Below are 22,106 nucleotides of genomic sequence, written 5' to 3' on the forward strand. Positions count from 1 at the left end.
AGGACAACAGTAACATCATGTGTAGGTGCTTTAAGTTAGTGCCACTAAGAAGGTTACTTACTCTGCAGTAGCAACAATCTCACTCCATCCATAAAGGGAGTGCACATCATAGTGGAGGAAAGTGGAGTCACCATCAGTCTGGTTACCTGACATACAGATGGAGTGCTCACTGCAAAATGTGAAAAAATAAAAGGAGATAATCACAGTGGCAGAACTACACCCACCCTTCCTCCTATGGAGGTCATCCTTGTATCCCTGTTTATTCCACCATCTTGAGAATACTCATTAAGTAATGTTACCATGACTAGTCCCAACAAATGGCTTGATAATGAATTGTGAGTTTTGTCCATCTGGAGGTAAAAAATTAGATGGATGGTTTGAGTCTTACTAGAGCTAATGCATGGTAGTTGTAAGGCAATCAATCAATCAATCCACTGATCCAGTTTTCCAAAAGTAAGGTAATGTCAGGGCAAGTCATACAATTAGTGGAAAAATATCACAATGGGTGCAAAATCAACTTAACTATTTAGCTAAATATAACATCCACCTCAAGGTTTCAAAGTTAGGACAAGTATGTTTTTTGAAAATTTTGTAATATTTTTTTGTACAGGGTGTGGTGCAGCATATACAATTTAACTGACACATCACATTGTATCTAAAATATAATTTCATTAAATTTAACAATATGTATTTAAAGAAATCAAAGAAAAATAAAATTAAAAATTCACTGATTTTTAGGCACATCCAAAATTTGCCTGTATGGGTTGCCCTTGTATGCATGGCCCCCAAAAACAAAATTTTCTACTTTCATACATCAAAGAGCTATTTTCATATGTTTGGCCACTGTTTTCACTCAGAACCAAATTAATATGGCTATTCTCTCTATTGTGGTTATCAGAAAAGATTTTTGTTTTTCTAAAGAGCATGGAACACTACATTAATACCGGGTACCTGGAGAATGGTTGTATATGGAGGATGTTGTGATGCATGAGGTGGAATGGGCAGGGGGATGGGGGGGAGGTAGTATGTGTGAGCAAAATTTGACGCAGCCCGAAGGGATTTCTCCCCGTCTTCTCCTTTTATGCAATGGGGGGACGGAGATGGGTGGTCGCCGATTTAATGAAGCGGCCTTGCTGTGGATGTGCTGTGTCTTGCGACACTGCTTCTGACCCAGGGCAGTGGACAAGGTGCAGGGATGACCCGTCATCCAGGAGGTGCTAAGATAAGAGGGAGGGTGGAGGGGTGTGGAGTGTATTCAGGGATGGAATGGGTGGGAATGATTTTATGCCTTTTCCTTTTTGGCTACCTCCCTTGTAAGGGGGAAAAAGCCTTGGTATATGTATGTACAGTGATATGTATGTACAGTGATATGTATGTTCAGTGATATGTATGTACAGATAAGAGGGAGGGTGGAGGGGTGTGGAGTGTCTTCGGGGATGAAATGGGTGGGAATGTTTTTGTGCCTTGTCCTTTTTGGCTACCCCCCTGGTATGGGGGAAAAAAGCCTTGGTATATGTATGTATGTATGTACCCCGAAACATTACATTGTATCTTCAGAAAAACAAAAATCTTATTTGGTAACTACAATGAGAGAGCAGGTGACAAATTAGAATGATGGTTTTGTGGGAAATCTTGATCTTCCTCAGAACAGAATGTCACCATATGGGCAATAATTTTTTCTCAGGAGTGACTGTACATGTTCCTCCCATATACAACTTGCTCCTCACATTACCTTACCTGAGTCTTTTGATTTTGTTGTCGCCTACAAATGCTGCTTGGGTTGGGTAAGGTGGGACATCAAGATGGTTCTTGGGGCATTGAAGACTCCAAGGTTGATTGGTATCGAAGTTGGAAGGCTCATTCATGTCAATCCACACACCATCATAGTCAATTACCTGATCAATCAGGAAACAAAATCATGAATAATACAAGGAAGGAGTTGTTCATTTGGTCCAAAATTGATGACTATGGTGATGATAACTATATAAACAAATATAAAAAAAATGGATGATGGTGATGAAGAAGATAACTTATGATTATGGTGTTGATGACAATATCTTCAATGAAGACATGTCCTGTATAGATTCTATTGAAGTAAGCAGTAGACAACTTTATTTATATCAAGATCTAGTCTCAACTTGAGAATAATAGTAACCAATCAAGACCCCCACCTACTTACCGTATAGATTTATCAATTTGTGGAACAGCCTATTAGAGGAAATTCCAATAAACCAAATATAAATTAATTCAAGGCTTAGTTTGATCAATGATTGACAAAACAACATCCCATGGGTATAGTTCTATCCCTGTATGTTACCAAGAGCTTTTTCCCCCCTTATAAGGGAGGTGGCCAAGTCAAAGGCACATTCCACTCTCATCCCTTTCCCCCTTTTCATCTTAGCTCCTCATGGATGTATATTATAATCAACTTTTAGATATATATTTTTGTTGATAGTAGTACTACTACCACTACTACTATGACTATTACAACTACTACTATGACTTTTTATCATTATCATCATCACAATAATAATAATAATGTTAATGTTAATGATAATAATAATAATAATGTTAATGTTAATGTTAATGTTAATGTTAATGTTAATGATAATAATAATGTTAATGTTAATGATAATGATAATGATAACAATAATAATAACAACAACAATAATAATAGTAATAATAATAATAATAAAAATAACAACAACAACAATAATAATAATGATGATAATAATAATAATAATAATAATAATAATAATAATAATAAGCCCTTGCTATATGTATGTATTATAATTATTACTATCATTATCATCATCATCCAGGAGGAGCCAAGATGAAAGGGAGGGAGGGGTGCTGAATGGAAGTGGTGGATGGGGATGAAATGAGTGGGAGTGGAATTACGGTATGCCTTTTGACTTTGGCTACTTCACTTGTAAGGAGGAAAAAGTCATTGGTGTGTGTGTATATGTATGTATGTATGTATGTATGTATATATATATATATTATATACATATATATATGTATATATATGTATATATATGTATATATATATATATATATATATATATGTATGTATGTATGTATGATTATTATTATCATCATCATCATTATCCCTATACAACTGTGAACAAATCTAAGTCAGACTCAGACTCACTTTTTTGAAAAGTTTGAGTTCATTAGCCCACCACTTTTTGGTCTCAGGGTTTAGGAAATCTGGAAAGACGACGTCCTCTGCAGGCCACACATGTCCCACCATGTAGTCCTCACACTCAGGTTTCTGATTATCAGGAACCAGGTCCTGGTCCATCCACTTCAAGAACACATCTGAAGCTTTGCCCCTTTTCGATGGTCCATAGGTGTCAAAATTAGTTATAAGTGCGGGGTCCTGTCAAGTATAGTAAGTCAGGCACATCTCAAATTTTCCACGACCAAAGAAAAAATGCTTCAAAATTAGGTATGATATTCAAACAAGTGTGGCAACAAATTGGTGAGTTTAGATCACTCAAGTTTGAATTATTTCAATACAGTGATTCAACAGACAAAAGCTAGAAAACTTTACTTATCTCATAAGTGTACTTCAGCCTAGTAAAAGAGGGGAGAAAGAAAGATAAGGGGAGAGAGAGATGAAAACACAAAATCCTTGGTACTCACCAAAATGATGACCACCTTGAGGTCATGGTTGTGCAGCTCCTGAACGAGTTCAGGCAAATCATGGAAGTGGTCAGGATCAAAAGTAAAGTCATGCTTCCCATCCATGTAATCAATGTCCAACATCTGCACATCCTGTTCCAATTCCACAAAAGAGCAGTAGTATAATATAACATTAATGTACCATCACTTTTGTTCAATACACTGATGCACCTCATTCATCTTGTTCTGGTCTAAGGACAGTTGATTCTATTCATTCAAGAAAGCAGACTCTGTCCTCAAGTGGTTTCTCTCCAACAAGACCTCTAAGCCAGAATCTGCCCCACCCCCCTTCTCATTTTTTCATCCCTTCTGGATTAGGACCCAAAGAAATGTGGCCCCACTTGAATGTGGCACTGTTGTCCAGGGTCTATAACACTTGGACATGGAAGCAAAAGCTTCCATTTCTTCTTCCATGTGGCCAGAGATTGGAGGGAGCTGATGTTGCTGCTCTGAGTAGTGGTTATGCAGCAGGACCTCTGGGCAGACCCTGTCTCAAAGACTTCCCATTTTTAATGGAAGTAGAGGCAGAGATCAAATCATAAGAGTCTGACTAGGGGTCTATGGGACAAGTTTTGTCATCCCTAGGAGGGAAACAACTACATTTTCAACTACTACAAATACAGCCACAGCTACAACTATATTTTTTACCCATAAGAAAAGTACATCGTAAAACAACTTTAATCTCATCTGTCATACAAATCATAAAGACCAGATGACACTTAGTGGCAGACTCTGGAGACTCAATGACTTCTCTTGAATACTAAAATACTAACTGGGAAGGGCCAAGGTTACCTGTGGAATATTCATGAATCTCATGCGTTCCTGGAGCTTGCGAATATTGGTGGTCGAATTGTAGCCCCAGCGTGACAGCTGGAAACCCAATGACCAGTAAGGAGGGAAATGTGTGGTACCTATGGCCTGAAAAAGAAAAGAAATGGATGTATGCAAATGTATGCAATACAGCAGAGTTGACAATCATTTGTAGCAGTGTAGTAAAAGGTGTTCTGTATCTTGTATGTGGTGGTCATATCTGGGGCATTTACAAACAAGGAATGAGCATTATTGTGTATCAATGTTTGGACCATGGTACAAGGTGCCACAGGCATATATCGACTGTGAGTCCTATATTATTGTATAAAAAGAAAGATTCTGAAAATATAAAGACATAAAACTATTTTCATCATATAACAATGTGAAAATGTTATTGTTATATAGTTATACTGTTATATAAATGTTGCATAGTGAACAATGTGAGGAACTATGAGAGAAAGCTATTTTGATGCAACCAGAAGGGACTTCTCCCCATCCCCTTTTTTCTACATATGGGGACGGAGAGGGGGAGAGTCGCTGATTAAATAAAATAGCCTTGCTGTGAATGTGCTGTGTCTTACTGCATTGCTTCTGACCCATGTCAGTGGGCAAGATGCAGGGATGACCCATCATCCAGGAAGAGCCAAAAAAAAGGGAGAGGGGTGGTGAATGGGAATGGAATATGTGGGGATGAAATGGGTGGGAATGGATTTATGCCTTTGACTTTGGCTAATTCCCTTATAAGGGGGAAAAAGCCCTTGGTATATGAATGTATGTATAACAATGTAACAAGTTAAAAACCTATCCAATTTGATCAAGTATACAAAACATTCATAAGGCTGTGATTTACTTGGCTGTACTGAGAGTTGACATCTTCAGGTGATGGACCGAGGAAGAAGTGAAGATCGATGATACCTCCAATTGTGCGTAAGGTGAGTGCAGGTTCTCCACCAGGGAGGAGGAAGGTTGAATATTCTATAGGAAGATAAGGAGCCATTTTAGTCAGAGAATAATGTTAGACTGCATTCAGTCTCATTCCTCATGTGCCCAAGGCTATCCTGAGGCATCTTTGGGTTTCACTGGTTATATATGTATATATATATATTATATATATATACCCCGTCTGGGGTATTGGCTGCTTGTTATTGTGGCAAAGTAACATGCAGTCGATACTTTAGGGTCTATATGGGGCGCCCCTACGGACCAGAGCCACACATCATTTTGTCTATGATAGAAGAAATTCTGTTCATAGAGAAATGATGACACTTTTATACTACGACTGTCCCTCCGTTATGCTGTCCCCCAACCCCTTGTTGCTGTCCTGTACCATTTCTCTGAGTATTCTCTTTCTGATTGGGGGAATTCCCTGTGGTGGGGGAAAAGAATACTGCCACCAAGTTTTCCCACTTGGATCGTAAGAGGCGAGAAGAAAGGGACGGGGAGAGGGACTAGGCATCCTTCTCCCTGTAGCCCCAAGGGGCAACTTCCTAACTCGAAAAGAAAAGGCATAAGGGGTGCTGGCGGGCCTCGGGCCAGCACCCTAAGGTTTGGGTCTTTTAATGTGCGTGGATGTGGTACAGATGAGAGTAAAAGGGAAGAGATAGGTAGTATGTTTGTGAGAAGAAAGTTGGATGTGTTGGCTTTGAGTGAAACTAAGTTGAAAGGGAAGGGTGAGTGTATGTTTGGGAGTGTAAGTGGGAGGTTATCAGGAGTGAAGAGAGGGCAAGGGAGGGAAGGGGTGGCTATTCTAGTAAGTGAGGAGATAGGTAAAGGGGTAGTGGAGTGGAAGGAGGTTTCCTCAAGGATAATGTGGATGAAGGTGAAACTGGGAAAGGAGATGTGGGTCTTTGTAAGTGCATATGGGCCGGGCAGTGAGAAGAGCATGGAAGAAAGGGAGGCCTTTTGGATAGATTTAAATGAGTGCATAGAGGGTTTAGGAAGAAATGTCAATGTAATAGTACTGGGAGACCTTAATGCTAGAGTGGGAAATGGTCCAATCGATGGAGTGGTTGGGAAGTGTGGAGTTCCAGGAAAGAATCGTAGTGGAGAGTTGATGGTGGAAATGTGTCTAGAAAGAGAGTTGATGATAGCAAATACAGTGTTTCGGAAGAAAGTCAAGCATAAGTACACATGGGAGAGGGTGGTGGAGGGAAGGGTGGTAGATAGAGCGCTAATGGATTATGTAGTGGTAAATAGGATTATGATAGGAAGAGTTAAGGATGTACATGTGCTAAGGGGAGAGGGTGGAGGAATATCAGATCATTTTTTGGTGGAAGGTAAGCTGAGAGTGGAGGATAGATGGAGAAGGAGTAAAGGGACAAAAGGTAGGGAGGTTCTTAGAGTGAACTCCTTGAATGAAAAGGAAAAGGAGAAGGAGTACGAAAAGAAGCTGAAGGAGGAGTGGGAGGGAGTAAAGGATAGAGCAGAGATGGGTGCGGAGGAGGAATGGGGATGGTTCAAGGAGGGAGTCTTAAAGTGTGCAAGGATGGTGTGTGGAACAAGAAGGACAGGGGGAAATAGAAGAAAGGGTAGTGAATGGTGGGATGAGGAAACAAAGAAGGTTGTAGAAGAGAAGAAGCGAGCATTCACAGATTGGTTACAAAAGAGGACAGGGGAGTCATATGAGATGTACAAAGAAAAGAAAAGAGAAGTAAAGCAAAAGGTAAAGGAGGCAAAGAGGAGAGCAGATGTGAAATGGGGTAGGAGTATGACAGAAAATTTTGAAAGTAATAAAAAGATGTTTTGGAAAGAAATTAAGAGAGGAAGAGGAGGCGAATCAAGTAGGGAAGAAAAGGTAAAAGGTACAGATGGAGAGTTGATAATGGAAGAGATGGCAGTGAGGGGAAGATGGGCAGAATATTTTAGGGAGTTGCTGAATGTGAAGGAAGATAGGGAAGGAAAGATAGCTGCAGTGGGAAATACTAAGAAAATGACCGTGATGAGTGAGGAGAATGGAGGAGAAATAAGGAAGGATGAGGTGAAGGCAGTTGTAAAGATGATGAAAGCAGGTAAGGCACCTGGTCTGGATGGATGTCATGCAGAATGTCTGAAAAAGGGAGGTTCAGTGATGGTGGACTGGTTGGCGAGATTATTTAATGTTTGCTGGAGAGAGGGTAGAGTACCGGAGGACTGGAGTAGTGCCTGTATAGTTCCTCTTTACAAGGGAAAAGGGGACAAGTGTGAATGTAGTAATTTCAGAGGGATTAGCTTGTTGAGTGTAGTAGGGAAGGCTTATGGGAGAATCTTAATTGAGAGGATTAGGAGAGGAACAGAAGGAGTAATTGGTGAGGAACAGTGTGGTTTTAGGACGGGTAGAGGTTGTGTAGATCAGATCTTTGTGGTAAGACAGATATGTGAGAAAGCTATAGGAAAGGGGAAGGATGTTTTTTGGGCTTTTATGGATCTGGAAAAGGCTTATGATAGGGTAGACAGAAAGGCACTGTGGGAGGTTATGCAGATTTATGGGATAGGAGGAAAGCTTTTGGGAGCTGTCAAGAGTTTTTATGTGAGTAGTAGAGCATGTGTTAGGATTGGAAATGGAGAGAGTGAGTGGTTTGAAGTAAAGGTGGGACTTCGTCAAGGATGCGTTATGTCGCCCTGGCTGTTCAACTTATACATGGATGGGGTGGTGCGAGAGGTGAATGCTAGGGTAGTGAGTCAGGGATTGGAGATGGTTAAAGAAAATGGAGAAAAGTGGGAGGTGAGCCAGCTGTTGTTTGCGGACGACACTGCGCTTGTGGCAGGGTCAGAGGAGGGATTGAGGAAGCTGGTGGCAGAGTTTGGGAGAGTATGTGATAGAAGAAAGCTAAAGATAAATGTGGGTAAAAGTAAGGTGATGAGATGTACAAGGGGTGAAAGTGGCAGTAGACTGGAAGTGAACATTAAGGGAGAGCGACTGGAGGAAGTGGATAGTTTTAGATACTTGGGTGCAAGTGTAGCAGGAAAAGGTGGAGTGAAGGTGGAGGTAGAATGTAGATTGAGAGAAGCGAGTAAATGCCTTGGTGGTTTAAAGAGTGTAATGAGAAATAGACATTTGGGAGTGGATGCGAAGAGGAGACTGTATGAAGGAGTGATTGTGCCAACAGCACTGTATGGGGCAGAAACGTGGAACATAAGAGAAGAAGAGAGAAGGAGTTTGAATGTGTTTGAGATGAGGTGTCTGAGAAGTATGGCGGGGGTTACTAGGCTAGATAGAGTGAGAAATGAGGAGGTGAGGAGGAGAACAGGGGTGAAAAAGGATTTGGGAGAGAGGGTTGATGAAAGAATATTAGGATGGTTTGGACACATGGAAAGAATGAGTGAAGAAAGACTAGTAAAAGAGGTATGGAAGGCAGATGTGGAGGGAGTGAACATGAGGGGACGTCCTAGGATGAGGTGGATGGATGGGGTGAAGGGGGCTTTGGGGAAGAGGGGAATGTCTGTTGAGGAAGGAAGGGAGAGGACGGAAGACAGAGGTGAGTGGAGAATGGTTGTATATGGATGATGTTGTGACTGCATGAGGAGGAATGGGCGGGGGGGTGGGGGGTGGGGGGTGGGGTAGTATGTGTGAGTAAATTTTGACGCAGCCCGAAGGGATTTCTCCCCGTCCTCTCCTTATATGCAAAGGGGGACGGAGAGGGGGGGTCGCCGATTAAATGAAGCGGCCTTGCTGTGGATGTACTGTGTCTTGCGACACTGCTTCTGACCCAGGGCGGTGGGCGGGGTGCAGGGATGACCCGTCATCCAGGAGGTGCTCAGATGAGAGGAAGGGTGGGAGGGGTGTGGAGTGTATTTGGGGATGAAATGGGTGGGAGTGTTTTTATGCCTTTCCCTTTTTGGCTACCTCCCTTGGAAGGGGGAAAAAGCCTTGGTATATGTATGTATGTATATATATATATATATATATATATATATATATATATATATATATGCATATATATAAACATATGCATATATGCATATATGCATATATATATATATATACATATATATATATATATAAGTACATATACATATGTATGTGTATATATATATACATATGTACATATATATATATATATGTATACATATATATACATATATATATATATATACATATATATTTATATATATGTATATATATATGTATATATATATACATGTGTATATATATACATGTGTATATATATACATGTGTATATATATATACATGTGTATATATATATACATATGTGTGTATATATATATATATATTAGAAACAAATTTCAAGAAATACAGGCGTATGTCAAAAGCGAAAATCTCGATATGATAGGAATAACTGAGACATGGATATTAAATGGTACAGAGTTCGAAGCTGAATTTAATATTGCGGGATTTAAACACTTTCATCAGGATAGAAACCACAAGAAAGGTGGGGGTGTTCTATTGTACGCTAAAAACAATGTTCATGCTTGTGTTTTAGAGAAAGTGAAACAGGATGCATATGATAGTTTGTGGGTTGAGTTAACCCAAACAAATGGACAAAAAATGAATATAGGTGTAATATATAGGCCAAAGACATTATCATTAGCAGACGACAAACTGTTATTTCACGAACTGTCTAGTTTCTGCAACCGGGATTTATTGATAATGGGTGATTTCAATTTTACTGACATTGATTGGATGACCCTTGAACATGGCCATATAGGTAGTCGCTTGATTGATTTTCTTGGTGACAATTACTTAATTCAGCATGTAAAAGAGCCCACAAGATATGGAAACTTACTCGATCTTTTGATCACTAGCCGCGAAAGCATGGTAACTGATGTAGAAGTCGGTGAATCTGTTGCAAATAGCGATCACAACCTAGTTAGATTCAAACTCCTAAACAATTTTAGAATAGATACTTGTGTTTCTAAAATAACCGATTTCAGTAAAGCTCAGTTCATAGAACTACGACAGGAGCTTCAGCTCACAGATTGGGAGGCAAAATTAAACGAAAGACCTGTAGATCACATGTGGGAAATATTTCAAAATACGCTCACTAAGATGATTCAAACTTACATTCCTTTTAAGGACAGACGTCCCCCAAATCAGGCTCGCCCAAAGTGGCTCGACAAAGAAACTGAAAAAAGTATTGCTAAAAAGAGACAGGCTTATAAGAAATATAAGTGCTCGGGTGCATCTAATGACTATCAAAGTTATGTATCAATACAGAGAGATTTAAAAAAGACAATAAGAAAAAGAAAACGACAATACGAAATGAACATCGCTGAGAAATCCAAAGAGAATCCCAAAGAATTCTATAGTTACATTAGAGATAAAAAGGTTGTTAGGAATCACATTGGTCCACTATTATCTGCTGACGGTCAACTTGAATATTCAAATGAAGGAATGTGTAATATCTTAAACAATTATTTTAGCTCGGTATTCGTAAACGAAACACCTCAAGGTGAATTCCAAACTGAAACCTGTGAAAAGTCTAGGGTAAACTTACTCACTACGGTAAATATAACAAAAGAAAAAATTAAAAGGTGTATAGACAAACTCAAAGTTAATAAAACACCAGGGCCTGATGGTTAGCATCCAAGAATCTTAAAGGAAATGAAAAATGAGATTGTTGTTCCATTAGAAATTATTTTCAAGAAATCCATCATACCCGGAGATGTCCCAAGAGAATGGAAGCTAGCTAACGTTACTCCCATATTCAAAAAAGGTGACAAAAAGAAACCAAATAACTATAGGCCTATAAGTTTTGACTTCAATCGTAGGAAAAAAAATTGAAACTATCATCAGAGATGCTATCGAACATCATTTAGAAAGTAACCGTTTGATAAATGATAGCCAGCATGGTTTCAGACGGAAACGTTCTTGCGTGACTAATTTACTCGAATTCTACAACACAGTTATCTCGAATTATGACAAAAGAAACAATATATATTTAGTATATCTAGACTTTGCAAAAGCTTTTGATACCGTCCCACACGAAAGACTACTTACTAAATTAGCTTTGCATGGAATAAGTGGTAGCCTATTAGGTTGGACTAGTAATTGGTTGAATGGTCGAAAACAGAGAGTTGTTTTAAATGGAAAAACTTCTGGATGGAAAAGTGTTGCAAGTGGAGTTCCTCAGGGTTCCGTTCTTGGGCCACTTCTATTCATAGTATATATAAATGATATAGACCATGGACTAAAATCTACTGTTTCCAAATTTGCTGATGATACAAAACTATGCGGAGTGGCAAATGATCACTCAAACCAATTAGATATTCAAGAAGATTTAGATAAATTACAGCAATGGTCTGAAAAGTGGCTCATGAAATTTAACACAAGTAAATGCAAGGTAATACACATAGGTAAAAATAACAGTAAGTACGATTACAAGTTATTTGGAAATTCGTTAACAAAAGTGGATAGTGAAAAAGATCTCGGCGTAATTATCAGTAACGACCTCAACTCATCCAAGCAGTGTATTTCAGCCTCTGAGAAAGCAAATAAGATTCTAGGACTGATTGCGCGATCTTTTGATTTCAAAAGTCCATCACTCATTAACAAGCTATATAAATCGTTAGTTCGTCCACATTTGGAATATGCTGTTTCCGTATGGTCACCGAATCTCATTAAAGACATTGACAGATTGGAAAAAGTACAACGGCGAGCCACAAAACTGATTCCAAATATCAAAAATAAATCATACGAAAATCGACTAAAACATATGAATCTGTTTTCCCTAAAAAAGCGTAGACTCAGAGATGACTTGATACAGGTCTTTAAAATTCTAAAGGGAATTGACAACATCAAAAGTGACCAAATTTTTACATTGAATGAGAATCAGACAAGAAACAATGGTCTCAAACTCTCCGGAAATAGATTCAATTTGGAAGTAGGTAGAAACAACTTTGCCAACCGTGTAGTTAATGAATGGAATAAACTTCCTGCACAGGTAGTGCAATGTAGTTCAGTTCGAAGCTTTAAGAATCATTTAGATAAATACCGACGTAGCTCATGTCGAGGGGCTTGCATGCCTCTTCAGAGCATTTAAATTTGTAGACTACGCCAGTTTTCGATTCCTTGGGTCCTACAGGGGTGGTGTTGTTTTTAATCGAAAACTGGCGTAGTCTACAAATTTAAATGCTCTGAAGAGGCATGCAAGCCCCTCGACATGAGCTACGTCGGACATACGATGACCACCTTAAGAAGGCGACTTCTAGCACACCGAAATAACGGAGCTATTCACCAGCATTATATTGACACACATGACAAGAAGCCGCGCTTGGAAGACCTCATCAGGGACACCGAAATCATTCACACAGACTCTAATTACGGACGCTTAATAATTGACGAGACAGTTAGTATTACTTTACAGCAGCCTACATTAAACGTCCAGAAGTCATCGGATCATGTCCTCCCTTCCAATAGGAAAAACAGACCCGCACACCGTGACATTTGCCCACTGGAAGTTCCAAGACGACAAGACGTGACATTAGCTCCCCGTAGGTCCCGGCGAGAGGGTGCATCTAGACATTTGCTCACCGGGAGTGACAACCCGACAAGACGTGACATAAGCTCATCGTTGGACTAGGGCCCCCTTCCTGGCCCCGCCCACCCGCATATTCCCACCAATCATATTCCACCATTTTTATTTCTTCTCTGTTGTTTGTACGGCCCACGGGCCTTTATATTCTAATGTTTTTCACACTTGTAATCAGTTTTACCCTGAAGACGACCATGTGAAATGGTTGAAACAGCTGTCGGTATAAAATGGAAAACCACTCTGACGACTTTCGTACTTTCCTCCAGAGTTTAAACCATGAAGAGAAAATGATACTTAGAAAGTTAGAGAAATGTTCTCTAAAAATTATTGATGCCACTTGTGCTTTAGCATTCAACAGTAATATATATATATATATATATATATATATATATGTGTGTGTGTGTGTGTGTGTGTGTGTGTGTGTGTGTATGTACAGGTACTCCTCGTTTAACGACGACAATTGGGACCAGCGCGCCGTCGTTAACCGAATTGGTCGTTAAGCGAAAGTGTATACATATACGTACATGTACTGTATGTACAATGTCCAGCAATACATGTATCTTTATTTTCGTGTATTTTCCTTCTTTTATACAGTACATTAAAGCTTTATTTACTGTTTATTTACGGTGGTTAGGTTCCTAAAATTACCGTATATGACCAAATCCGCGTATGCTGACATTCCATATTGAATACCGGGGTATTTTTTTTAGTTTCGACCATGGGCGCAATATAGCAATAGAAAATTAATTATTAATTTTGTAAATTAAAATGTATCAACGTAATATGCAATTTTGTGGGCGAAAATGAAAGTAAAAAATACCTTGCTACAAGAAAATATGCTAATGAACGAAGTCGGTAGCATAGGCTCGGGACGCCATCTTGTCGTCTGCCAACGTCTCTCACGACGGCGACAACGAGTACGAGCCGGATGACATTTAATTTGCAGGTAATGATTTAATAAACACAGGTTAGGTTAGTTTAGTTTAGGTTAGACAAATTAATTTATCCTTTCATTTCTTCGACATCGGCATCTATTATAACAAACATGGTGTACCATTCGTCCGACATGACTTCGTTACTTACGAAATCTGTTTTAGCATTTTTTTCATTTCCGCTCACAAAATTGCATATTACGTTGATACATTATAATTTACAAAATTAATAATTAATTTTCTATTGTTATATTGCGCCCATGGTCGAAACTAAAAATTTACCACTACCGGTATACACTGTACCCCAGGTAGTTTTTGCAGCTTGCAGGATGGTAATGTAGACCTAAGCTTCAGAACACTTTACCTCACAGCTGATATCCACCGTACAAGTTCATTTATAACATCATACAAATTTGCCTCAGCCAACTTAATTATTGTACACGACGTCGTAACTTCGGGAGATTTACGTTAAACGTCATAAAGCCCGTCGTTACTCCGAGTTGTCGTTAACCGAGTAGGTCGTTAAACGAGGAGTACCTGTATATATCAAATAATTCCGACAGTCGTCCCAGGATTCGAACTGAAGCTCGCGAGAACATGAGAATCCGAGGACAACTGTCAGAATTATATGATTGATTACACCGTCACTGGTGATTCTATTCATATATATATATATATATATATATATATATATATATATATATATATATATATATATATATATATATATACAAACACTATTACTACTGGTTAGAAAATATATATTACAAACACCATTACTAGTTGAGTTTCATGGAGGACATTTGCATACAGAGTATCTAGCACCTGTTTACTTATACTGTCATAAAGACGTGACTGTCATTATATGATAACATATTTTCATCCTCTTTTTATTACATGTAGGTAAGGGTTAACAAGAGATGTGTGTAATCTGTAGTCTGATACCAGTGACATCAATAAAACACAGAATTGAGTTTGTACTCTTTCTTCGCCATGGCCCATGAAAGGGCGGGGGTTGCAGGAGGGGCAATGATTACTCACCCATGGCATTAGAGGTATACAAGAGAACAGAGTGGGTGTTGCCATCATTGTCCTCCACCAGGGTGTAGTACGGGTGACTGCCATACAAATTTGCATGTTCCTGCGGGTATCAGAATCAACCATAATCATACAAGCTACAGGGATGTAGACATTGACACATGACATGCATGTTCATACACAAAATTATCTTACAAATTGTTCCACATAATAGCTTGTTATTTCCATTCATTAAAAAAAAAATCCTGGCAAGATGCATGGGCCTGAATACTGAATGAATGATCAGAAGAACTTTATATACTGATTGTGAAAATGCAGAAAGAGGTTGGAACTGATGAAATTTATGTTAGATGTATTAGCAAAATTTGCTGGTTGCCAGTTCCCCTTTTACAGTGGACTTTATGAACACAACAACGGACAAGTTCCTTGACAGAGATAAGCCCCAGTCACAATCAGCTCCAGCTCTCCCTCCCAAGGCAACCTCTCCACCTAAGCCACATAGCCCCCACTTGCCCTACATCTTGGGATCAACTGGGTGAGAAGATAGCAAAGAAGAGAGGGCACTATTTCTTCCCCTGTTCCCCCAAGAAATAGTGCTCCCACCACCCACTAGGCTACTATCCCCATCTCCCTTCACTGACTCCTCAAACACAAAACCTCTGTACGACCAAGAATGTACTGGCCCTTCCCTCAATGTAGCCAGAGGGCAACCAGAATACCCAGAATATCGAGCAGCCAGTCCTGCCTTCATGACCATGAACAGTGAAGCCCTATACCTCAGCAGCAACAAGGAACACAAGCTCCTGCGGAGACGGAGCCTTGAGTACCAACCTCAGAATGTACCTGGTGGTGGAACAGACCCGCCTACTCTTCCTTTTCCACCCCTAACGTCTCCTGTGACACCTGATCCTTCCTCCTCCTCCTCTTCCTTCTCCTCCTGTTCCACAACACCAACTGGTAGGGTACTTAACATACTGCAGTGGAACATCAATGGGCTGGTAGGCAAGATTCATGTCCTACAGACTGCAATAGATATTTGAGTTGCTTTGTTTTGTCTCAGTCATAGTTCAAGCTTGTTGAGCTAGATTTGTGCGTAGGTCTGTAACCTGCTGTGATTTCTAGTGGTTTGTTTGGATTCAGAACTACTTAGGTATATTTGCAAGTGAAGAAAATCTGCTGAGAAGTAGCAAAGTGTCTCATGCTTGAAGTAAGAAGTGACAAATGAATTTAATAAAAATAAAACTATGAGAGAAAACTAAAAAGACTTGGAGGTTCCAGTAAATACAATATTGGGACCTGATGACTACAAATGAATTAATCAAGACAGTTGGGGTGGATTTTAGAGCCTTCACTTATTTAGAAAATAACATGATAAAAAATAAAAAAGATTCTTTCCATACCAAAAGGAAAGAAGTGGGAAGAAACTTACAGTGGTGAAGCCGCGATCCCTGGCGAAGATAGGGAAGGTGGTCCTTGGGTCGAAGACGTGCCTGAAGGAGCTGTGGGGGTTTTCACCAAAGCCGTAGAGGTAAGAGGAGGCAAGCTGTGTATGCAGCTGCAGAAACTGGTCTTCAAAGGTCAGAGGACCAATGGAGTGAAATCTGGAAAGAATAGATTCAAGTCAACCAAATATTTTTTGTACATAAAGTAGACCAGAAGTTACTATTATGTCAAAGTTCATTAACATACAGCCAAATATTGAAATTGCATCTAGCTATTCTGCTACAAATTCAATTTTTGCAGCACTTCTGCTGTATAATAATAAAAGTGATTCTGCATGCCAATCACTCACTCACTCACTCAATCAGCCATTCAGAGTCCCCTGCTGAACTAAGGACTCCCCCAACCTCTTCCACGAGTAGCAAGACCATGCTAAACTCTATGATGTCACTCCTGCAAACTTCTCTATCTCATGTCCCCCCTTCTGTCTACCCCTTTCATGCTTCTCATTCCATGGCATCCAGTCAGTAACACTCTTGTTCTATCTGCTGTCTACCCTCATGATTCTTGCCATGCCTAGATCTATCCCGGTCCTTTTACTGCCTCTATGACGTATTTCATTAAAGTCTCTTACCCAACCTGCTTTCTTTTTGTCTTTCAATTTACTCAAAATGTTAGTCTTTCCACTTACGTACATTGAATTGCCGTTGGCAGCTCTGGTGACATGAAAGTCGAAAGGCTGCCCCTCACTAGAGATCTTGACGTTGTACAGAGGCGAGACACCTGGAGTGTCAGGCACACGCAGAGGTATTGGGACTTCGAAGCGAGAGGTCTCAGGGTCATAAATCTGTGTAATGTGTATGCACTTAATTCTATTTACCTAATTGTAATACAAATGTAACTAAAAGGAAGTTTCATATCATATGTGATTTGTATACATACAAGCATATACACACATACACAGATGGTTAGTGGTTTTATATGTAAGCAACTGAACATGATGCGAGCATCTGCATAAATGCACACGTGCACAGGCACACACACACACCTTGATTTGTAGATGATGATTTTCATGATGAATGACTTCAAAAACAAGGGTCTCAACATCTCCGCCAAAGAGAGAAGTTTTCATGTCCTTTTTCTGAAGATTGACCTGTGAGGAACATCAGACAAGGTGAGTTCTTGGACACAAATTGACACAGAATGGCAGGGAACAAAGAAGTGCTCCAGTGGGTTTTCACTACTTGTTAATGCCACGTCAAGGCTTGTGTTGACCCCAAGAACCCAAGGTACAACTTGCCTTGAATCCTCGGCTGTTCGATTCCATCTGTCCGCTGACATAATATCCTGCCTCGTCATTGCTCCGCATGTGGCAAAGGCCATCAGTCCATTGACAGGCACTGTAGTCCCCACACTTTTCCTCTGTGGCCACATCCTGTCCCTCTGCAATATGCAAGTGAGTCTTACATGGTGCTTTCCAAAATCAGGAATACGAGGTCTACATCCATCTATATACCAAAAGGATTTCAGCCCCTCAAAAGGAAGATAGCCAGCCAAGGCATGCACCCACCTTTCACTCATCCAATGCTAATTTTCCCACTTCTATCTTAGCCCCTTGTGGATGAAGGAACACCAACCCCCATCCCACCCCCATCCTCTCCAGTGCCTGGGTCAGAAGCAACAAAGCAAGACACAATACCTTCAAAGCAGGGCCCAACAGCTGAAGCTGTTTTACCCCCACCTCTTCGTTTACATGGCGACCCTCCTTCCTTGCCCACTCACGAATGGGCTCACAAGGTTTAACACCAATAAAGAATTCTACTGACCTTGGAAGAGAAGGCAGTAAGGGGAAGATGGGCAGAATGTTTTAGGGAGTTGCTAAATGTGAAGGAGGATAGGGAGGAAAAGATAGTTGCAGTGGGAAATACTAAGAAAATGACCGTGATGAGTGAGGAAAATGGAGAAGAAATAAGGAAGGATGAAATGAAGGCAGTTGTTAAGATGATGAAAGTAGGTAAGGCACCTGGTCTGGATGGATGCCATGCAGAATGTCTAAAAAAAGGAGGTACAGTGATGGTGGACTGGCTGGTGATGTGTGCTGGAGAGAGGGTAGAGTGCCGGAGGACTGGAGGATTGCCTGTATAGTTCCACTTTACAAGGGAAAAGGGGACAAGTCTGAATGTAGTAGTTTCAGAGGGATTAGCTTGTTAAGTGTAGTTGGGAAGGCTTATGGGAGGATCTTGATTGAGAGGATTAGGAGAGGAACAGAAGGAGCAATTGGTGAGGAACAGTGTGGATTTAGGACAGGTAGAGGTTGTGTAGATCAGATTTTTGTGGTAAGACAGATATGCGAGAAAGCTATAGGAAAGGGGAAGGATGTTTTTTGAGCTTTTATGGATCTGGAAAAGGCTTACGACAGGGTAGACAGAAAGGCACTGTGGGAGGTTATGCGGATATACGGGATAGGAGGAAAGCTCCTAGGAGCTGTCAAGAGTTTTTATGAGGGTAGTAGAGCTTGTGTCAGGACTGGAAATGGAGAGAGTGAGTGGTTCGAGGTAAAGGTGGGACTTCGTCAAGGATGCGTTATGTCGCTCTGGCTGTTCAACTTATATATGGATGGGGTAGTGCGAGAGGTAAATGCAAGGGTAGTGGGTCAGGGATTGGAGATGGTTAAAGAAAATGGAGAAAAGTGGGAGGTGAGCCAGCTGTTGTTTGCGGACGACACTGCGCTTGTGGCAGGATCGGAGGAGGGATTGAGGAAGTTGGTGACAGAGTTTGGTAGAGTGTGTGATAGAAGAAAGCTGAAGATAAATGTGGGTAAAAGTAAGGTGATGAGATGTACAAGGGGTGAAAGTGGCAGTAGACTGGAAGTGAGCATTAAGGGAGAGCAACTAGAGGAAGTGGATAGTTTTAGATACTTGGGTGCAAATGTGGCAGGAAAAGGTGGAGTGAAGGTGGAGGTAGAATGTAGATTGAGAGAAGCGAGTAAATGCCTTGGTGTATTAAAAAGTGTAATAAGGAATAGATATTTGGGAATGGATGCTAAGAGGAGACTGTATGAAGGAGTGATTGTGCCAACAGCACTATATGGGGCAGAAACATGGAACATAAGAGAGGAAGAGAGAAGGAGTTTGAATGTGTTTGAGATGAGGTATCTGAGAAGTATGATGGGGGTTACTAGGCTAGATAGAATGAGAAATGAGGAGGTGAGGAGGAGAACAGGGGTGGAAAGGGAGTTGGGAGATAGGGTTGATGAAAGAGTATTAGGATGGTTTGGACACTTGGAAAGAATGAGTGAAGAAAGACTAGTAAAAGAGATATGGAGGGCAGATGTGGAGGGAGTGAACATGAAGGGACGTCCTAGGATGAGGTGGATGGATGGGGTGAAGGGGGCTTTGGGGAAGAGGGGAATGTCTATTGAGGAAGAACAGGAGAGGACAGAAGACAGGGGTGAATGGAGAATGGTTGTATATGGATGATGTTGTGATGCATGAGGTGGAATGGGCGGGGGGATGTAGTATGTGCGAGCAAAATTTGACGCAGCCCGAAGGGATTTCTCCCCGTCTTCTCCTTTTATGCATGGAGGGACGGAGATGGGGGGTCGCCGATTTAATGAAGCGGCCTTGCTGTGGATGTGCTGTGTCTTGCGACACTGCTTCTGACCCAGGGCAGTGGACAAGGTGCAGGGATGACCCGTCATCCAGGAGGTGCTAAGATAAGAGGGAGGGTGGAGGGGTGTGGAGTGTATTCAGGGATGGAATGGGTGGGAATGATTTTATGCCTTTTCCTTTTTGGCTACCTCCCTTGTAAGGGGGGAAAAGTCTTGGTATATGTATGTATGTTTAGAAATCAGCAAGTTAGTCTATTCTATTGTGTTAATGTGCTTATGTTATAGAAATGTGTGCACATCATTGTAAAAAATAATGTTTTTCCATCCCCAACTTTTTAAAGACCTCATGATAACCAATCTTGGTTAGTGGAAACGGTGCTGAAGAATTCTACATACATTAAGGTTTCATCTAAGATCTGCCATTGGAAATTATGATAAATGTCTCCATTAATAAACTGAGGTGTGAACTGTACCTCTTCAGCTTTTCTTATCACTGGTTTGAATTCACAACCACAGTCATTCCAACAGGCCCGACAATTAAACACTTCTCGTCGTGTAAACAATCTTCCGCCACCCAAAGAAATAGACTGGTGGTCTTGCTGTGGCTGAATTCACTCACTCCCACTTACCTGCAATTACTGTCTAAAGGTGACGGTACACTAGGCTAGCATGCTACTTGCTTTTGCTGTTGTAGCATGGTCACACCTTGAAGAATTAATTTTTTGTAGAATTCGTGTACCATAATTAATTTCTGTATTAATAATTGTCACCCATCTGGAACTTGCATTATGGAAATATATCATTACTAATACTTTTATGTTCCAAATATCAATATGCAAATATATATGTTAGTAGTAATATTCTGTATGGTTAGAATAGTATTACGTAAACCAAATTATTCGCGGTGCTCCTAAATGTGTATTATACCCTTCTTGCATAAAGAATTATTTCTCGCAGAGAAGACAGCGGCTTTGCTCGCCTATACCACGCATTTTAATTTCTTTAAACAAGTCCCGAGAGAATTAAAGTTTAATTAATACCATTATCTTACTGACGAGTACCTTCACCATCTGTAGTAACATAACAATACAAATGGTGACCCCGGAGCTGGATATCGGACTCCTCAGCTGTCACCACTACACTATTTCGTCTGAGTAGAAAAGACCTCGGTTGTAATATTCAAGACTTCCGTAAGAACATCTCAACAATATGTCTAACATTCGTGTAGGTTTAACTTCTTTTAGTTATTCATTTAGCTTCTCATTATTTGACCCAAATGTAATTGGACATAATTTAAAAAAAAAAAAAAAAATCGTAATCGAAGTCGTTTCTAGTCAAACGAAGTAGCAAAAACAAATAGCATGCTAACGAGAAATGCCTAGTGTGTCGCCACATTTACTCACCCGGGAAGGGACATTCAAGGACCTTGTCATTGACCTCCAAACCAAAGGCAATTGCAAAGGAACAGAACAAAGTCACGATCTTGAAAGTCATCCTTGGGGCCGTTGTCGTTGTCGCCGTCGTGTCTGTCAAGTACCTCGACGACTTTATCTTCGACGAGATTCCCCCTTATGCTTGGACACCCGACGGGAAGTCTCCTAATCCTTCCCAAGAAGGAAATTTCGCTCAAGGCGAAAGATTTCTTGTGTTCATCCGCGCGCTGATAGGTGAAAGGGAATAATGGCAATCGCCACACGGTATGCAGTCTTCAAGACTGAGCAGTTGAAGCTTGCTTCTGGGATACTGGGTACGTGGCGGAGCCTAAGATAACTTTTATAACGCTTCCTTGGCCATATGCAAATGTTCACAAGCTTAGTCACCCTACCTGCCAGTTGTCCAACTTCAAGTGGAACGAACTGTATACATTTCCTCGTTATGTTTGGATTCATTCGGTAAAATGTGTGTGTTTGTGCATGTGTATGTACGTGCGTGTGTTGGAGGATGGAGATGGGGTGTTGGAGGATGGAGATGGGGTGTTGTTGTTGTTGTTGTCGTTCCCTAGACTGTCTGTCCGAGCAGTCCCGTCTCCCCAAGGAATGCTACTGCCGAAACTGGGTTTTCCCACAAATCCTTTATAGCATGTTGGGAAAAAGGATTGTGGTACTCCTCTTGGGG

The 22,106-nt window shown here is 40.6% G+C and overlaps 1 protein-coding gene across 1 annotated transcript in view; it reads right to left on the reverse strand.

Moving 5' to 3' along the window:
• LOC143034505 (sucrase-isomaltase, intestinal-like) overlaps positions 1-21,834 on the reverse strand; it is a 30,786-nt gene extending 8,952 nt beyond the window's left edge. The window contains exons 1-12 of the mRNA XM_076200640.1: positions 21,395-21,834; positions 17,682-17,824; positions 17,430-17,534; positions 17,077-17,228; positions 16,371-16,542; positions 14,945-15,044; positions 5,351-5,475; positions 4,483-4,608; positions 3,652-3,783; positions 3,155-3,385; positions 1,738-1,895; positions 62-169 (exon numbers count right to left, since the gene is read on the reverse strand). Of these exons, the coding sequence (XP_076056755.1) occupies positions 62-169; positions 1,738-1,895; positions 3,155-3,385; positions 3,652-3,783; positions 4,483-4,608; positions 5,351-5,475; positions 14,945-15,044; positions 16,371-16,542; positions 17,077-17,228; positions 17,430-17,534; positions 17,682-17,824; positions 21,395-21,485 (1,643 nt within the window). The 5' untranslated portion in view covers positions 21,486-21,834. The remainder of the gene's footprint in view (positions 1-61; positions 170-1,737; positions 1,896-3,154; positions 3,386-3,651; positions 3,784-4,482; positions 4,609-5,350; positions 5,476-14,944; positions 15,045-16,370; positions 16,543-17,076; positions 17,229-17,429; positions 17,535-17,681; positions 17,825-21,394) is intronic.
• Positions 21,835-22,106: the final 272 nt, after the last annotated feature.

This window comes from Oratosquilla oratoria, chromosome 17 (genome assembly GCF_046742065.1).
Source record: "Oratosquilla oratoria isolate Oo_2021 chromosome 17, ASM4674206v1, whole genome shotgun sequence".
NCBI lineage: Eukaryota > Metazoa > Arthropoda > Malacostraca > Stomatopoda > Squillidae > Oratosquilla > Oratosquilla oratoria.